Source organism: Elgaria multicarinata, chromosome 6 (assembly GCF_023053635.1).
Source record: "Elgaria multicarinata webbii isolate HBS135686 ecotype San Diego chromosome 6, rElgMul1.1.pri, whole genome shotgun sequence".
NCBI classification, from domain to species: domain Eukaryota; kingdom Metazoa; phylum Chordata; class Lepidosauria; order Squamata; family Anguidae; genus Elgaria; species Elgaria multicarinata.
Genome location: NC_086176.1, coordinates 64,625,344 through 64,645,456, shown reverse-complemented (window position 1 = coordinate 64,645,456; position 20,113 = coordinate 64,625,344). Strand labels below are relative to the sequence as shown.

The following is a 20,113-nucleotide window of genomic DNA, read 5'->3' as shown; positions in this document are numbered from 1 at the left end:
GTCAGACTACAAGTTAATCAAACCGGCAGTGTTTCTGAGAGTGAAGAGCCAGCTGCCTCACTACATGTAGAGGCCACAGAAATTGTATCTAGACCAGGAGGTAATGAGTATTCAACCTCTTTTAATGTACCACATTTATAATTTGGAAAAAATGGGAAAAAATTAATCCTGGAAATATTGCTGCTGCTTCCATTTTTTTACATACAAATTTTGCTCATGAACTGTGGATAAACAGGAGAGATATGCAAAGTGGAAACAAAAAAAAGTTGTATAAAAAACAAAACCCCTTTCACTGAACCAAAATGTGAAGAAAAGCTTAAAGGAATGCAAATGAATTGGATTCTCCTTCAGCAAATACATTATCTGATTATGAATTCTCTAGTAAGAAAAAGTTTGACTAGAAGTATGACACAATTTGAAGGTATCTTAGAACATTAGTCCCTAAACTTTATCCACATCTTGCTGAAACAGACACAAATATGTCAGATGGATTGAAAATAATATGAGAATATGATATTGGGATAACAACAGAGCAAAATGCATAGGATAAATGACAAATAACTCAATTAAAAAAACCTAAACAATCCTTAGGGAGAATTCGTTAAAATTGTTACATAAATGGGATATTACGCCAGTGAATCTGACAACTAGTAGTTACAAACAACACAACACAATTGTTAACAGCAAGGTTTATAAATTCGTATGTGGTGGTCACGTCCTGTTGTGTTATAGTTTGGAAGATGACATTAAACTAAACGTTTTATATCAACATCAACTATATTAACATGGGAAGAACAAAATTTATCATGGTCATGGTGTTCGGCAGCTCGCAGGGTAATAGCTAAAAGGTGGAAACCTACAGAAATCTTTTTATATGGAGCTGTGGCAGATCAGCACAGCAGAAAAAAATGACTTACCAACTGAAATTAGCTAAAGGCAAAATATCTGCTTTTTATAAAATATAGCATGATTTTATTGTATATACAAATCAAGGACATATACAGCAATATTTGTCAAAGCCTTTCCTTGGGTTTTAAAAAGAGATTATGTATAATTTGTTACTATGAATAACCATATTCAAAACCTCCAAGCAGACAATTGTTTCCACCTGTATTTTTGTCTGCAAAGAAAAAAGGGGAAAAACATTAAATGCACTAAATTCAGTCAACAACTAATCTAAATTTGCTGTATTTGTTGGTGTATTTGTTTGACATTGTAAATAAACATTTTTTATAAGCTTAAATGTGACATAAGGGAACTCTGCAGTGACATTGCTCCTGCCTACACCTTTCGTCGCCCTTTTTATTCTCTCAGTATTTTAACACTTAATTTTAACTTAAATTTAAATTTTACTGTTCTAACTCTGTATTTTAATCTTATATCAATTTTGCTGCGTGGTTTTATCCTGGTTGTGCTTTTTATACTGTATTTTGTATTTGTGCTTTTAACCTGTTGGTTGTTTTATTATGGTTTTAATTTTTGTGACCCGCCCAGAGAGCTTCGGCTATTGGGCTGTATAAAAATATAATAAATAAATAAAATAGCCCTACTCTTCTGCCTCCAGGAGTGGAATATTAGCATGCAGAAAGAGCACGAACACACTTTCCCCAATGGCAGCTAAAATTAAACATGTTTAAATTAAGAAGTAAACAAGCCCCTCAAATGAGTACAGAACATACAGTTTACAATTAGTGCCCAGCATCAAGAAGACTAAGGTTGGATGTTCTTCCAAGAACAGGACCTTGAAAGTGGAATAACTATACTTTTTCTGCTAGTTTTGACTATGGATGATGTGCTGACATATTAGGAATGAAATAAATGTCTGGTTGATTATGCCTGTTGCCTCCAGGAAGGTTTTCTTGCAAAATACAATAGCAGAAATATGAGATGAAGTGACCTGCCAGCAAATACTCTTGAAATACTAACTGAAGTGTTTAGTAATTTTTTTATTTGCAAATTGAGCCAGCCATACACACTTCTCACATGATCTTTATCTTGGCCAAATATATCCACCTCCCTGAGCTTGCCCTCATAGCATTTGTCTTTCGCTTATATAATCGTTGTTGCTCCCCATTTAAGGGCCTCTGTCTTGACAACATCTCTATTCCACTAGTGTATACAAGTTGTTTGTCTGGATGAGTAATCCTAGTGCCTCCAGGAAGGTTTTCTTGGAAAATACAATAAAACAAATATAGGACAAAGTGACCTGCCAGCAAATACTGTTGAAATCCTAGTTTAAGTGCTTAATAATTTGTTTGCAAATTGAGCCAACCACTTCTCACACAATCTTGGCTAAATATATTCACCTCCTTGAGCTTACCCTCATAGGATTTGTCTTCTGTTTATAAAATTGTTGCATCTCTCCACTTAATCCTTTCAGTCTTGACAACATCTGTACTCAACTGTAGCCTATAGTATTCTTATGAGGTACTTCTTTGAGTGTTAGCACTTGGAAACAATTTCTTAATACCATCTGAAAGGGCATTGGACATTTGAGTACAGTAGGAATTTGCAACAACCAAAAGATTCAGGTTTGGGGTTTTCTGATTCAGAAAACAGTCAGATTTACATCAGAATGATTTACAGGCAGCCCCATTCAAATCTGTACATTCAATAAACAAAAAACCTACAGTTTACAAAACAACGTTAAGGCTAGTTTTCAACCAAGCTCCAAAAAGCAGGGAAATTGGGAGTTAAGGCTCACAAGCCTTAACACCACATCCTCCCTAAGGAGGCAGAAAGTGCCAGTGAAATTCTCATTCTCCCAAAGCAGATAAACCATGAGGACAAGATGGAGAATAGGATATGCAGAGGTGACTGTGGGGTTGTGGAAAACTGATGACAAAAAACTTAGGGCCACCTACTTCTCTTTTTTGTTTAGAGCAGAGGGAGCAAACTAGCCTCAAATCCTCCTCATCCTTCCAGGTTATCAGAAAAGCTAAGGAGAAGGTGCAAGGTGGGAGGATGGAGTTTTGGATGCTTAGGGTGCGGCCAGGCGAGTGCGCTCCACTGAGGCGTCAGCCAAATATTTCTTTGGCTTCACTAGGACTCCGATATCGAGTGGTGCTTCTGTTTGACGTCATCGTAAATTTGTTTCAATCGCTCCCATCTTCATTAAGCGTGGGCCAATAAGGAGGCACTAACCAGTGAAGCCCGGTGGCACCCAGGTCAGTCGGTCTGCTCTGGGTTTCAGTCACAACTACCCAGAACCTAAAGGACTTATCCAAGATGCTGAACCCATTTTGCGGACTTTTTTTTTTTTTAAAAAAATCTAGAGTTTTGAAACCCAGAGCGGATTCACACCCTCACTGACATCAGAGCCACCAGCCTTCCCTGACACAGCCCTCTATCGCCCTTCTCTCCTCCTTGGCAGAAGACGGCCTCCCCCGCCCGCCCCCGCGCAAGCTCCGTCTTCGGCCCTTCGCTCTTAGTTTGCTCCGCGCTGTCTTCAAGCACATCCGCTCAGTTGTCTCCCCTGCCCCACAACCAAGTTTTCTTGCGCGGGAAGGAACCTGGCGACAAAATGGGCTCCGGGCTTTTAGTGCTGTTCGTGCTGAGGATCCTGTTCGGACGCTGCGCCCATTTGCTGGAGGGCGCCGGAGCGGGCCCCTCGACGCCTTCCACCAGCACGAGCGCCGAGCCTCCCACGCGGCCGCCGGGGCCCTGGGACCACTGGCGCCTGCCCGCCGCCTTGGCGCCTTTGCACTACTCGCTGCTGCTGTGGCCCCACCTGGCGCCCGGCCTGCCCGAGCCGCGCACGCACTCGGGCCGGGTCAGCATCACGGTGCGCTGCCGCCAGGACACGGCCACGGTGCTCCTGCACAGCGCCCACCTCACCTACCAGAGCGCCGCCGTCTGGGGCCCGGGCGCCAATGGCAGCAGCCGCGGCAGTCGCCGCCGCCGCATCCCCGTGGCCGAGCTGTGGGAAGCGCCGTCGAACCAGTACGTGGTGCTGGAGCTGCGCGAGAAGCTGAGCGCGGGCGCCCTCTATGAGCTGCAGCTCGCCTTCTGCGGGAGAATCCACACGGATCCGCATTTCGTCGGGCTCTTCCTTAACACGTATCGGGACGAAGGAGAGAGCAGGTACGAGGCTGCTCCTCCTGGCACTGGTGCAGCTGGGACCGGACCTTGGAGCCAAAGCTCTGCCTTGCGGGGTGGGGTGGACTTTGTCCCAAGCTGCCCCACTGCATGGCAGGAAATGGTTTAAAACTTTCTCCTGGAACCCTAAGCCTGTCATATAGCTACTAAGGCAGGTGAAGTTCCCCACCAATATATACTAGTATTGAAAAAGAATTCATTAGTGTTCATGTTTGGGGAGAATAAAAATTCACTTGATTAATTTAAACTAGATGACATTGGTCTGCCATGTGGAATAAAGTTCAATCAGAATTCCACCCGTGTTCAATCTTCTTATAAACATTTTACGATATGAGCAAAATGTTTGTTATTTATCTGCACCATGTTGAGCATTCTTTTTATTTGACAGCTGGTTAAGCAATTTGCCTCCTGTTTTACTATGCACATGTCAATACTTGTTGTTTTGAGCTTTTGAACAGATATGACAAGGTTAGAGGGCCAAATTCACATCTAACTTAGCTTTAGTGATTTCTTTTTAGGGTTTTAGAGCTGTGTTATAATTACTGTAATGAGGTGTTTGATTTTATGGTTTACAGTGTATATCTGTTAAAAAGAACATCACCCAGACAACTCCAGTTATGGGATGATTCAGAAATATAAAAATATTATCAGTGTTGCTTTTTCTGACAGATGAGCAGGGAATTTTAAAGCACTTCCAAATAGCTACTACATCCTTGACATAGCAGAAATAGTGAAGAGATATACAGCCATAGCATTAGAAATATATTGTTAAGGTGCTCAGACACGATGGCTCTTTACATGTATAATTTATATTTAGTGTTTTTGTTGGCGTCTTGTTTAGTATTATCCTAGCATCTTGTATGATCTGTTTAATATTTTCCACCATAAAATTGTATTGGTTTACTCAAGTTCATTTTTCAGTGGATACGTAATCAATGGTTACGTGTGCATATCTACAGCTACTGGATTGGGTTGCAGAACTGTGCATCAAGGAGTGCATGTGGATGCCTGATTACATACAGTATACTGGGTCAGGGTGATTGAATTTAGCCCTATTCGTATCTGCAATTTAGGTGGCTGATTGCATCACAACTACAAGCAGCAGCTGCAAGGACTGTTTACCCATGCTTTGATGAACCTGCCATGAAAGCCACTTTTAACATCAGTATTGTTCACCATCCAAGCTATGTAGCCCTTTCCAACATGCCGGCTATAGGTAAGTAAAGAAATGGGGGCTACTGTGGTAATACTATGGTGGTTCTGTTAGTAGAAACGACAGCACTATTCTTATTAATGTTCTATCATTGTTGCTATAACCATGCATGGAAAAATCCCAGGCACCTAATCATCCAGGTGCCTAAAAATGTGATGCTGGCACCTGTAAAACTGAAAGGTTTCTGTAGCCATGATACTTTTTTGTTTTGTTTTTGTCATCATTTCCTGAGTTTGGCTTGTGAAGTCTTTTAAATTCTAGTTCTCCCAAGGCGCAACGGAGAGGCAGTCATCACATCTGGGATGGATTCTCTCTCTTTTTGGTGCATTGACTACAAACTCTTGCAGGGCCAGTATGGGAAGCTGGATAGTCCTTTCTTTTGTCTACTATCACCTGGCCCACCTGTAACCAAGAAAAAGTGCTGTCCCAAATTTTTATTTATTTATTTAATTTATTTAAAGCATTTTTATAGCGCCCCTCACCATTTCTGGTATCATAGCACTTTACAATCACATATAAAACAATTCCATTAAAAGCCCTCATCCTCAATCCATTAAAAGCCCTCGACCCTGTTTAAATCACCCCCTCCCCAAACTCTTGTGAAAATAAAAATGCCTTACAAAGGCGTTTGAAAGAATTGAGACTGGTAGCCTGCCTGTCTAATCTCCAGTGGCACATTGTTCCATAACCGGGGGCCAGCCACTGAAAAAGCCCTGGCCCCCACATATTCCAATTTGTAGCGGGGGACCATCAGGGTGCCCTGCTCCTGAGAGCGAGTCTGCCAGTGGTGAGACACCGGGGAAAGGCAAGTACTCAGGTATCCAAGACCCAAGCAATGCAGGGCCTTATACATGGTTAACAAGACCTTGTAGCGAACCCTAGCAGCCGAAGGAGCTCCCAAAGCACCAAAGTGAAAGAAGACCATTTTAGGAGCCCCTTGACCAACCTGGCTGCTGCATTTTGTACAACCTGTAGGCATTGGATTTGCTTCAAGGGAAGCCCTGTATACAACAGGTTGCAATAGTCCATCCTGGAGGTAAACAGGGCATGGACTGCGATGGTAAAGTCAGCCTCTGACAGAAAGGGGTGAACTTGGCAGAGTATATGTAGTTGATAAAAGCAGCTCTGGACCACAGCCCCCACCTGTGATGACATAGTTACGGACTGGTCAAGAATAACTCCCAGGTCCCGCACCTCAGTCACTATCCTTGGTCGGGTTCCTGAAAATGACAGATCTACGAGCTCCTGCATCAAATCTACCAACTGCTGACCTCAGCCAATCACCATCAACTTAGTCTTCTCCAGATTGAGCTTTAGCTTACTTCTGGACATCCAGTTACAGATCTCAGCCAGGCACAAAGACAGAGTAGCAACTGCCTCACCGAGGTCTGACCCCACTGAGTTGTATAGTTGGGTATCATCAGTATATACATGGTACCTCAGCCCATGGGCTCTAATTAACTCTGCCAGTGGCCTCACATATACATTGAACAAGAAAGGTGAGAGGATGGAGCCCTGTGGAACTCCACAGGGGAGGGCTGTGGGGGTAGATGTACAGGTGTCCATGGTAACCACTTGAGCCCTTCCGTCCAGGTAGGACTGGAACCAGGCAAGAGCCAGGCCCTCCAGTCCCACCTGGGTCTTCAACCATCTAATCAACAATCCATGATCCACTGTGTCAAAGGCTGCTGAGAGGTCCAATTTGAAGACTACTTCCCCCTTCTACTACAGAGAGTGAGAATTTGCAGGTAAGCATTTATATTATTGATCCTCAAAATATGCCAGAGTGGGAAATGGAAACAGTACAAATGAGTTCCGTCAACTGGTTTTCCGCACACCTCTTACCCTGAAAGTAGCATGCTCCCCAGTTCTGTTTCCTGACAGGAGCCTGAGCATCACTTGGCACTTCTGGAGCTGCTTATACTATCCAGAGACTCCAAAAGAGCTTGGCAAGTTTTATTTAGGAGGTGCTGAAGCTACAAGTGGTTTTGGAGGTATTTGTTGTCATGAAAAGATTCTGTCATCAAAAGATACATTAGTGTGGAAGGGAAGGAATTACATGGCTTGAATATCTCTTGGAATGTGTATGGAATCTCAACTGAAGAACTGAAATAATACGTTCCACAAAAGAATATTGAATTAATACTCACAGAAGCAAAATTTCACTTCTGACATCCCAGCCAGCAGGCAATATGAATATGTGGTGTAGTGGCTTAAGTGTTGGACTGGGAGTCTGGAGATCTGGGTTCTAGTCCCCACTCAGCCATGGAAACCCACTAGGTGACTTTGGGTCAGTCACAGACTCTCAGCCCAACCTACCTCAGAGGGTTGTTGTGAGGATAAAATGGAGAGGAGGAGGAGGAGGATTATGTACACCTTCAATTCCTTGGAGAAAAAAGGTGGGATATAAATGCAATAAATAAATAAATAATATGGCGTCATGTGCAAGCGTGAATTTGTGTATGTGTGTGAGAGAACTACTTGTAGGGTTTAAAATCTTAGGGTTGACCAAACCTCATAGTCAATCTCCTCAATAGGGAGGCACGTTATGCACTATGAAAACCCAGCGTCCCAACTCTGAAAACAGTAAAAATCCCAATGTGCACGAAAAAGGTGGAGATAACAACTTGGGTGTGTGTGTGCACAATTGGGGCCAAACATCATACCCTGCCTCCTCTAGTAAGGAGGCACCCAATGCACTATGAAACCCAGTGCTAACTGTGAAAGCAACGAAAATCCAAGGTGCACCAAAAAGTGGGAGATGATTATAAGACCTTGGGGGTTTGCAAGATTGGGACCAAATCTCATAGCCTGCCTCCTCTACACTACTGGCTTGGTCCCTTTAATTTGTTCCTAATCAGTAAGTCAGCGTGCAGCAGAGTGGCAGCTGTTTCGACTGCTCTTGCTGCACAGCTCTGCAGCCAGCCAAAGTAGTCCCTGTGACCATGACACAACACAATTAGCCATGATGGTTTAAATAACCCGTTCTGTGGGTGGCAGGTTATAACAGTGGCTTAATTTAGCCAAATAAGCTATCATGAATTAAAAAAAACCCACCAGATAACACAATAACCACTGATGGGTTAATTAATCAAACCCAGACAATGAGAATTTACAGGAAATCATTTATCTTATACTCACAATACCTCAAGTGGGAAATCTAGCAGTGGATTTGTTTGCAGAGTTTGAATCCATAATTATATGTTAAATATATTTAGCTAATTATACTATCTGCACAAAATAAAATTCCGATATTTAATACTAATCTCTAATACTGTTTTTATAGAAGTATCTGAGTATAAAGATGTCAATGAGAGCACATTGAATGGATTGATGAATGGGACTACGCCGATAAACTGGACTGTCACAACATTTGAAACAACACCAAAAATGTCCACATACCTCAGTGCTTTTGTGGTCTGTAACTTTGACCATGTCACTAGAACTGAGAGGGGCAAAGAGGTGAGTAAAACTTGAATTTATTCTATCTAGGCTTGAGCAGCACACATTTGCAGTTTTGACTGGGTTTCATGTTCTACAATATATTCCTGTTTACTGTGAGCCATCAAGATCATGTTATATGGTAGTGTATAAATGTTGTGAATAAATAAATAAAATACTATAATAATGTCTGCCCTGAAAATTAATGTGGAACATTCCCACCTCCTTCCTGTTTCATTCATAGTCAGAATTGGCTTATGCCATATCAGGATTTGCCCAAGCACAGTTCAACTAGGCCCACTGCCAGACTTCAGAAGAGAACCATTAGTGAGTAGTTAGGAGACTACTTTCCACATAACATGAGCCCTCAGGAACCATACTGTTAGCCAGAATGACCCTCATACACTGTGGGCCCTGCTGTCCCAAAGTTGGTTTACCAAGATATGAGGAAAGGGGAGCCCTTTTCTCTTTTCCTCCCTAGACGAAGCAAAATAACGTAGGCATTCAATTTTAATGCTATTTTAAATTTTTATGGCTTATGGGATGGATCCAGACTTAGTTTTTCTTAGATTAGACAGATCATAATAAGTGGAACTTAAGATCAACAGTTTCCTGTAAGTGTGACTTAAGTCATAGTTTGAGTTTTATACGTCATTGTTTTAACTTTTATTTCTGAACCACCCACATTTTTTTTTTGCTGATGGGCAGTATAGAGATGTTGTAAGATTAAACATTCTACTGGAGTACAACTCCATGGAGGGGAAGATAGGTAGAGAACACTGCAGAGGGCCTTTGAGGGTCCATTCACTTTAAGGGCTCAGCTTCTTTATTATGCCACACACGATCTCTCTCTCACACATAATTGTTTGTTCACAATTATAGTTAGAAGAAAACTGTGTTTTATGTATTTAAAATTATTTTAGGCTAGTTTTTCAGGCTGGGTCGTGCAGGGAGTTGTAGGACATTTTTTCTGTCCAAACATGCATAGGATTATTCCCCAAGGATTAATTCCATACTGGGAACTGTATCTAATACTCTGGCTATCAGCTTGTTGGGGAACCAGTGAGACATTATTTGCATTTGTTTTAACATATTGCTATCTCATTCTCATCCCAGCAAGGCAAGGGGATCATTGCTAGTATGCCTCCCAAAACCTGGGATGAAAGGTCTTTGTGAAGATGAAATTGGCCAAGAGGTTGTGCTTACAGTTGAGAGATATGCCCATGGTGTTATAAGCAATATCTTTGAAAATGATCAGTCATGGGAACTGTTGAGCCCTGTGGTGCCACCAGCCTCTGTGATGTCTAGTTTTAAACCTCTCCTTCGCTGCCACTACCCATTTTTTATCCTCTAAAAGAATGAGGAAATACTAAACCCTTGTGTGTGAGTGTGCATGTGTGTTTTCCACCTGAAGTAACGCCTATGACTGAGCAGACGTGGTTGATAAAACAAAGTAGGAATAAAGTTTATTCATATAGGTAAAAAATAAATAAATAGAAAAAAAATTAAAAAGAAAGGAAAAAAAGAAAAAGAAAGAAAAGGCTTAAGCTTCCTGAACAACATTTCTGCACTGCTAATGCCTTTCAACCCTTGCCCTAGTATTGGGGCAAAATGGTGTGTGTGTGACTCCACCTTTAAACTGTATCCACAGCATATTTTACTTCTGTCTGAAATAACCATTTCTATGCATACCGGTAGATACGCATTTGGGCAAAGAAGAATGTAATTCAAAAGGGATTAGTTGACTATGCATTAAATATCTCCGGACCAATCTTTTCATTTATGGAAGACTTACTCAACATCAGTTACACACTTCCAAAAGCTGGTATGTGTGCTTGCTAATTTAAACAATACTTAAAAAGTTGGTTGTTGTATAATATGTTCTTGGAAATGCAACTTTATATTTTTCTCTGATCATCAAAATACCGACTAATTGAGGAAGAGCGTTAAGCAAAAAGCATAATATCATTATATCCCAGACACTAACTGGTTGATTGTGATGTGGCTTCTTCTAGCCAAGAGTCAACATCTTAGAAGACACTGTTTTATTATAGTATTGTATTTTTAAAAAATCTATTAAGATGGTCCTCAAAGTGGCTTATAATAGATTATACAGTTCAGCAGAAAGCGATCAAGGGTTCGGTCATAAAAATGGTTGAAGGCAGGTGAGGAATTGTTTGATGCTGCTCTCTTCATAGAGAGTGAGGCCCACTAATGGGATAGCACCTGCACTGACAGTGCTGTTCTGCCAGTGAGGTTTGTGTGAGTGGGAAATGGAGCATGTTCCAAATGGCTGAGGATAGCTCAGTGTGATAAAGCACATGCTTTGCATACAGAGGGTCCCAGGTTCAATTCCCGGCTTCTCCATGTAGGGCAAGAAAGGATCCTGCCTGAAACTCTGGGCTTCAGTCAGTGTTGACAATAATGGGCTAGATGGACCAAGGGTCTGACTCATTATAAGACAGCTTCCTATGTTCCCTAACAATCCCTCAAAAGGACCCCTCAGCAACATCAGTCCTGGGGCTGGCATAGTTAATTCATTCCCACTGAACACAATCTTCAGAGTATTCTCTAGATTTTCTTCACCACTTTTAATGTGGTGGCTGCCTTCACTTTTCCCATCCCCATCCTGGAATGATTCTAGGTATGTGACACTGTGGAGGATACAAAATTGGGCAGGGGGTGGGGCAGACTACCAACACGGTTTCTGCTGTTTCCATATACAGTATCAGCCCCCCCCCCCCCCGCACAAAAATGCTAAGGAAAAATGCTGCAACCCCTGCCAATTGTGAAACCTATTTGTGAGAAACTGTTGGGAGAATATCTTCTCCCAGTGAAAAAAATTCAGTGGAATGCCAACAAATAGAGTGGAGAATTTTGAGAGGCCAGTTGCACATAGCATATGTACTGGTAGATCTGAGTGTTTTGCAGCAAAAGGATGGATGTCTTACAATTATTTACAAATGGCAACATTAGAATGACACCCCCATATGATAAGTTATCCTGAAATGAAGAAAGTTCTGGATAACCAGAAATGGATTTGTCTGTGGAAGAATTGCAAGCTCCATATTAAAAACAAATGGCCATGGCTAAGAATTATTTGATTCTAAGTGTGTGTCTTTTGTATCAGGTGCCAGTTGGCAGATCTTGGGGTTCTTCAGGCCACTGGCCTGAAGTCTGCACACACCAATTGTAGATGTAGTGCCTGAGGGGAAATTAGTTTTTTTCCCTCAGAAAGCTTAGACCAGAATAAGCGGTAAAACAGGAGTGGCCAACTTGTGGGCAACCCCCTGAGGTTGTTGGACTGCAACTCCCAACAGCCCTAGCCAGCATAGCGAATGATAAGGGATGATGGGATAAGGTGTCACAACACTTGTATGTATTTTGTTTCTGCCAACTGCTTGCTGCTTTGGTATTTATGTTATGGAGTTTATCATATTCATCTTCCTTCCTTTCTTCTGTTCTCATTTCACTTTTCTTCTGTGCCTTCCTCTACAGACTTTTTTGCTTTTTGTGTCACACCCAGCTTCTAACTAAACATGCACTTGCAGTTTGGCAGGAAAGAGTATTTACAGCAAAGGAAAGTACTTCTGTCCAGAACACAGTTGTTTTATGGAGTTCATTGCCACAAGATGTGTTGCAGGCCAGATAGCTTTAAAAGTCGATTAGACTCATTAACGGACGATAGGTTAATCAGTGGCCATATGGGACCTTCATGGTACAGGCACTATTCCACTGAATAACAATTGCTGGTGAGCAGCAGCAGAAAGGCTGTTCCGCTAGAAAGCTGACAAACAGGACATACAACTGGCTACTGTGGGGAAAGGGATACTGTGTTTCAGTCTTCCCTAACCTGGTGTCCTTCAGAACTTTTCAGCTAGAAATCCTATAATCCCAGCCAGCTCAATAAATAGTTGGGGACAATAGTAGTCATAATCCAAAACATCAGGAGGTCCCTGGGTTGGGGATGATGCTGTATTTGATAGACTTTTGGTTTGATTCAGCAAGTTTTTTTAATGTTATCTATGTATATTGGCCTGTTACCTCATTAATGGCAATACTGACATAATTAAAGAGACAGTTTTGCAATAAAAACACAAAGAAATGGCAAAACTGCACAAAAGAAAACTTTATTTTAATGCCATTGTTGTGAGCCACTGAAGATCTTGCGAGATTGTGGGATAAACAGAGAAGCACTCATGTAAGCATGTTAAATATGAAGTTGTTACAGCTGCCTCTTTCACCCTCTTCTTATGTAGATCTGATTGCACTACCTGACATGAGATATGCTGCTATGGAAAACTGGGGTCTAATAACTTTCAATGAATTCTACTTATTCTCTCCCCCACAAGATAAATCCACAGAATGGAAAACAATGATCTATCAACTGGTTTCCCATGAGATAGTACACCAGGCATGTGGTAAAATGTTCTGTACTTTTATTTATCTTAAAATGCTGTTTAGATTTCTCTAATTATCAGTAATTGTATAGTTGAAATTTAATGCAAGCATCAGACATGAGAACCACCAGGTATCTTAATACATGGTCAGGAGTAACATTTTTGGAAAGTAGAAGAGACATGTATCATATCACTGTAAGAAGACAGATTTACAATTTTATGTTTATTAATTTTTATGTATCTTTTGTATTTATTTGTCACCACATTATGAGTTCTCTTATTGATACAGAATAAAAATTTGAGTATAAAACAAAGATGAGAACAGATAATATAATACAAAAGAAAAAGAAATGTCATACGAAAATATAAAGTGAGCATATAAAGATAAAATATTTGCACATAATCAGTTAGCACAGGAAGAGCTAAAGAAAACAAACCCTTCAAAACTAAAACTAACCAATTGTTATTGTATAGAACCAATGCAATTTAATATAAATTAATTGTTACATCATGGAACAGCAACCAAGAAAGTATCCTGGTATTTCTAATGAGATTAGTAAAAGCAGTTGACATTCCTTTAAAATGTCAGTGAAAAAAGTCATGTGCCATGCAATCCTAAACATGTCTACTCAGATATAAGCCATGTTGAATTCAATGGACTTGAGTCCTAGGTAAATTTGTATGTGTCCTTGGGTGGCTTTTTTTGAACTAAAATAAGTTTGTGGAGGATTGCAGTCTCCAGAAACTTTTATTAATACATTATCAATGAAAGTCTAGTTTTTACTTTCTACTTAAGCCATCAGCAGAATGCAAGCAATGATTTGCACTGCTGCAAGGTCAGCAGAGCTGTCTACCTGGTGAGAGGATTCCTGGTTCTCTTGCCACAAATTTCCCCACCCCCAATGCTTATAGAAGAGCCATGGCATGGTGTTACACAAATAGAATGCTGGTTAAGAGACTGCTGCTAGAAGTCAGCCCCTCACGTAACAAATCTGGAGCATATAGAAAATGGGGCACCATGCTGATGGCTACGATTCGTCCTAGTAGAAATGTAGGTCAACAAATGAAGAAAAGAAAAAATACCTTGCTGGTTCAATTCATGGTCCATTTAGTTTCACATTCTGCTTCCAATAGTGGAAGTTCAGCAGGACAGGAAGATGGTGGCCTTCCCATTGTCCTGCTTCAGGCAATGCCAAGACAGAGGAACTAGAAAACAGTAAGAGTTAGTAGTGGAAGTAAATTTCAAAGTTGGGTGATACCACATTTTCACTTGGGACAGGACATTGTTTTACCAACTTTTTTTCTCATTGCCAACAACACCAGTGGAAAGAGTGCTGCATTTGCTGGGTATTTGGCAAGCTGTAGCTTTTTAGGAAAAACAGAATGGAACCCTTTCTAAAGTCTCCCCATTTGTTTACTTGTTATGGAGGCCCTAGGAAGGGTTGCCCTGTTCCTTCACAACATTTCACTTCTTTGGTGGTGGAGGCCATTAAGCTTGCTTACAAGCTGGCAGGTCTTGAGCTTTTGGGACAGATCAGGGCTTATTCAACTAGATGACTTTTGGCCGGGTGGTGCCTCTCTTGGACCTATGCAAAGCAGCAATGCGTTCCACTCCTTCCTCATTTGTGAAGCAACAATGGATTGTTCCTTTGGACGTGCTGTCATGTCTGAGGTTCTCCATTGATACTTTCACCCATCTCCTGGTGAGTAAGCTTGGTATTCTCCCTTATTTATTTATTTATTACATTTATATACCGCCCCACAGCCGAAGCTCTCTGGGAGGTTTACAACAGTTAAAAACGGTAAACATTAAAAAAGTATAAAAGATTTAAAAAACCATCAGAAACATAAAAACAACAGTATAAAAACAACAGTTTTTATATGTGTGATGCATGGAGACCATGATTATTATTTATTTATTTATTTATTTATTTATTTATTTATTTATTTATATAGCACCATCAATGTACATGGTGCTGTACAGAGTAAAACAGTAAATAGCAAGACCCTGCCGCATAGGCTTACATTCTAATAAAATCATAATAAAACAATAAGGAGGGGAAGAGAATGCAAACAGGCACAGGGTAGGGTAAACAGGCACTGGGTAGGGTAAAACTAACAGTATAAAGTCAGAACAAAATCAAGTTTTAAAAGCTTTAGGAAAAAGAAAAGTTTTTAGCTGAGCTTTAAAAGCTGCGGTTGAACTTGTAGTTCTCAAATGTTCTGGAAGAGTGTTCCAGGCATAAGGGACAGCAGAAGAAAATGGACGAAGCCGAGCAAGGGAAGTAGAGGCCCTTGGGCAGGCGAGAAACATGGCATCAGAGGAGCGAAGAGCACAAGCGGGGCAATAGTGTGAGATGAGAGAGGAGAGATAGGAAGGAGCTAGACAGTGAAAAGCTTTGTAGGTCAACAGGAGAAGTTTATATTGGATTCTGAAGTGAATTGGAAGCCAGTGAAGAGATTTCAGAAGTGGAGTTACATGGTCAGAGCGGCGAGCCAAGAAGATGATCTTAGCAGCAGAGTGGTGAACAGAAACCAACGGACTGATGTGAGAAGAAGGAAGGCCGGTGAGAAGAAGGTTGCAGTAGTCTAACCGAGAAATAACCAATGCATGAACAAGAGTCTTGGCAGAAGAGACATGAAGAAGAAAGTCAGGTTTCTTAACTCTAATTGGAGTTTTTTGCGTGATCATCTGTGCATTCACACAACCCTCCCACCCTCCTCGCTTTGTACTCAATGTCAACATGCATGTTGGTACCAAGTTTCTTTTTCGTGGTCTCTGTGCATCACACTATGGGCTCTGCGCTGGCGCTGAGCCTTGCCTCGGAAATACTTCTCTTAGCTGAGAAACGTTATTTTAGGCGGGAACGCTCCCCCACCATCCAGTGCGCATGACTGCGCGTGTTCCCGCCTTCCCCTCAGTTCCTTTGCGACCGCTTTAGCTGATGCTTCGCAGGAAAGCTTCTCCTCCTCACATTTACTGAGTAGCTGAGTTACCTTATACTATACCTTATACTATACATCTTCTATTCTTCTATTCTTCTGTATTCTTCTCCTCCTTCTTCGCTCATCTCTCATCTCCTAAAAAAAAAAAAAAAGACTTTATTTCCTTTCTACTTTTTGTATGGCCCTTAAGGCTCCTTTTAGAAAGTGCGTCCGCTGTGGTAACAAACTCCCTGCAGCGGACGGACACTCCCTCTGCCTATTGTGCCTTGGAGAGTCACACGTTGTTGAAACGTGCCACCACTGCCAAGCGTTTTCCAAGCAAATTAGAAGACACAGGGCAGATAGGCTAAAAGCTGAACTCTGGAAACAGACTCTTCAAAAAGTCGATAACCCAAAAGCCATGACCACCCCGACCACGCCCATTCAAGCTTCGACATCGACAGAACATTCGACACTATCAACCCATGTCGAACCTTCGACATCGAAACGCTCTCTCACGGTCTCGACGGCGAAAAAACTAGCTAAAAAAGCTAAAAACGCCAAATCGCCACCTATCGCGAAAGACAAACCTAAGAAGAAAAAATCTAAGGCCATTAAAGCGGGCCCGTTTCCGCCGCGCGCAACGGCCACGACGGACAGTTCCAACCCGGCAGAATTCCCGGCTGTTGAACTGCTCTCGACTATATCGGAAGGAGAAATCCGAGAACCTCCGACGCCACAGTCAACGCTCCCTCTAACTCAAAGAGATCCGCCCAGCCTTGAAGACATAGAGCAAACTCGCTCTACCCGTCAACATCAACCTGTATCTAGACCAAGATCGAGGGAATACAGCGTTCCTCGCTCCCACGTGGATCGTTATGAACGTGGCAGACATTACTCTCGATCACGATCTCGACATCGTTCACCATCGGTATATAGCGATCGCTATACTAATAGACATCGACGCTACTATCGCAGCAGATCAAGATCCCCATACCACGATCATGACAGATACTCGGACTACTCTTATCCTTCAAGACGATACGATCATTATTATGACAAAAGACCAGCTTACCGTGACGAACAGAATGCACATCGTCCTTCCCAATCTCAAACTAGGAACCCTGCGACTTCGTCTAACCCAGACACAGGAATAATAATGTCTCACGACGAAGCACGCGCAACCCCTCCAGGATCTCCTACGCATCCTGGAGGCTACGACTCCGACTCTTCAACAACCTCAACTGAACAACCGTCGTTGCCCTCTCCCGATGATAACCTTGGCCCTAAGGAAAGGGGATCACCATCAGAAGAGATGGGCTCTTTTGCAGAACAGATACTACGAATGGCCCACGCTCTCGGTATCGATGCTCAACAACAACAAGAGCAACTCACAGACCTTATATTTGAACCAATATTCACCGAAGCATCAGCTCCAGTAGAAATACCGTTTGCACCAACACTGCTCCAAGCAGTCAAACAAACATGGACCTCTCCTTCTGTAATGACGCCTACATCTCGGCGTTTAGAATCTATGTACAGAGTCCAGAAAAAAGACGTAGAATTCTTGTTTACTCACCCTCGTCCGAACTCTATAATAGTCGAATCATCCCACTCAAGATCTCAGAAACTGCATACTTCTCCTGTTGATAAAGAAGGTCGACGATTAGACTTCCTTGGTAGAAGGTCATACTCTGCATCGGCTCTAGGACTACGAGTCACAAACTATCAAGCCCTTATGTCCCGATATCAGTTGTTTCTTTGGGACAAAGTTGGCTCATTATGTGATTACTTACCTGACGACCAAAGAGAACTGGCTCGAGTTTTTCAATCAGAAGCCTCACGCCTAGCGAAACTCCAAATCAACACAACTAGACACCAGACTGATTGCTACGCTAAATTAATGATGGGCTCTATAGCACTCAGACGCCACGCGTGGCTCAGATCAGCTGGAATGGCACCAGAAGCTCGTTCAAGAATCGAAGAACTACCCTTCGATGGGGACGGACTGTTTAATGCCTCTACAGATGAAAAGATGGACACAGTCCAAAAAGCCAGAAACAACGCCGAAAAGATGGGACTAGGCCAACACAACCAACAGCTCCAACCTCAGCGGAGTCGCAAATGGCCTCGCCAGTACCAAACATACACCCAAAGAGCAACTGACAAAGCAAGATTTCAACCAACTCAATCTTTTCAACGTAAACCTTACACCTCAACCAACCGTTTCCGCCCTCAGCCAAAACAGGACAACCCGCAAAAACGTCGCCTTTGACTCAACTCACAACCGATACTTGGCATTCAGCGATCGTCTTTCAAAATTCTACCACGCCTGGGAAACCATTACAACAGATTCCTGGGTTCTCCAAATTATCCTCCAAGGATACAAAATCGAATTCGAGACCCTCCCTCCTCTCGGTACAGTGAAGACAACACCACCCTCTACCGCACTAATCAGCGAAACCGAACTCCTACTTTCAAAAGGAGCCATAGAACCCGCTCCACCACATTCCAATCACACAGGTTTCTTCTCCAGGTACTTCACCGTACCAAAGAAGGACGGAGGTCTTCGCCCAATTTTGGACCTCAGAGATCTCAATTATTTTATCCGCCCCAAAAAATTCAAGATGACGACGCTACACAACATCTTACAACTCTTAAGAAAAAATGCGTTCTTTGCGGTTGTAGATCTAAAAGACGCATATTTTCATATTTCCATCGCCGAGACGCACCGACAATACCTACGGTTCGCCATCGGAGAAAACATCTATCAATTTTGTGTCCTACCATTCGGACTCAGCACAGCACCGCGAGTTTTCACCAAATGCATGGCGGTGGTCTGTGCACATCTGCGCCTATCCAATGTCGAGGTATATCCTTACCTCGACGACTGGCTACTGACGGCGGACTCAAAAGAAACTCTAAACGACAACATCTCTTTGACTCTTTACACCCTAGAGACTCTCGGCCTCTACATAAATCCAGAAAAATCAGTTTTACAACCGACCCAATTCATAACATTTATAGGAGCAAGGATAGACTCAACCATGGGAAGAGCATACCTCCCTCGAGACCGAGCGTTCCACCTCGCCCGCAAAACTCGAAATCTCATTGCAAAACCATACACAAATGTACACAAAGTACAACGCCTATTAGGTTACTTCGCTTCAACCACCGCAGTCGTACAGTGGGCCAGGTTCCACATGCGCCCTCTTCAACTTTGGTTCCTCCACCACTACGACAAAGATCGGGACCCAAAAACTCACTTTCTCAACATCCCAGATACGGTTATCGCCAGCCTTCGATGGTGGACAAGGCCACATCACCTATTAGAGGGAGTCCCCTTCCAACAACCGGCCCCATCCAGAATACTTACCACGGACGCATCGACAACAGGATGGGGAGCACACTGCGGAACACTACAAACGCAGGGCCAATGGACGAACAAAGAAACCAACAACCACATCAACTATTTAGAATTAGAGGCTGTCAGGAAGGCTCTCAAAGCATTCGAACCTTACCTCAAGAACTATCATGTACAAATACTTACCGACAACACCACGGTACTATGGCACGTCAACAAGCAAGGAGGCACAAGGTCCCCAAAATTAGTCGACCTCACACTCCAAATTCTCGAGTGGGCTATCCCCAGAAATATATATCTATCAGCCATACATATACCAGGAGACGACAACACTCTCGCAGACTCCCTCAGCCGCACATTCACTCCCCACCACGAATGGCAACTCTCGAACACCGTACTTCGAAAATTTTTTCAAATGTGGGGTCAACCAGCAATAGACCTATTCGCTACAGCAGAAAACAAGACATGCAGAACATTCTACTCCAGAGGAGGAATAGGTCACGGATCCCTAGGAGATGCATTCACACACGCTTGGACAAGCACCCTATACTACATCTTTCCACCATTCCCTCTCCTCAACAAGGTAATCATGAAGATTTCACAAGACCGGACGAACTGCATCCTAATTGCACCCTGGTGGCCCAGACAAGCATGGTTCCCGACACTGATACG

At 42.5% G+C, this 20,113-nt stretch overlaps 1 protein-coding gene across 1 annotated transcript in view; it reads left to right on the top strand.

Annotated features, from left to right (window-relative positions):
* The first annotated feature begins 3,523 nt into the window (after nucleotides 1-3,523).
* The window catches only part of LOC134400119 (aminopeptidase Q-like), a 56,005-nt gene continuing 39,415 nt past the window's right edge, over nucleotides 3,524-20,113 (top strand). The window contains exons 1-5 of the mRNA XM_063128407.1: nucleotides 3,524-4,083; nucleotides 5,172-5,314; nucleotides 8,598-8,773; nucleotides 10,451-10,577; nucleotides 13,012-13,166. Coding sequence (XP_062984477.1) covers nucleotides 3,524-4,083; nucleotides 5,172-5,314; nucleotides 8,598-8,773; nucleotides 10,451-10,577; nucleotides 13,012-13,166 — 1,161 coding nt within the window. The remainder of the gene's footprint in view (nucleotides 4,084-5,171; nucleotides 5,315-8,597; nucleotides 8,774-10,450; nucleotides 10,578-13,011; nucleotides 13,167-20,113) is intronic.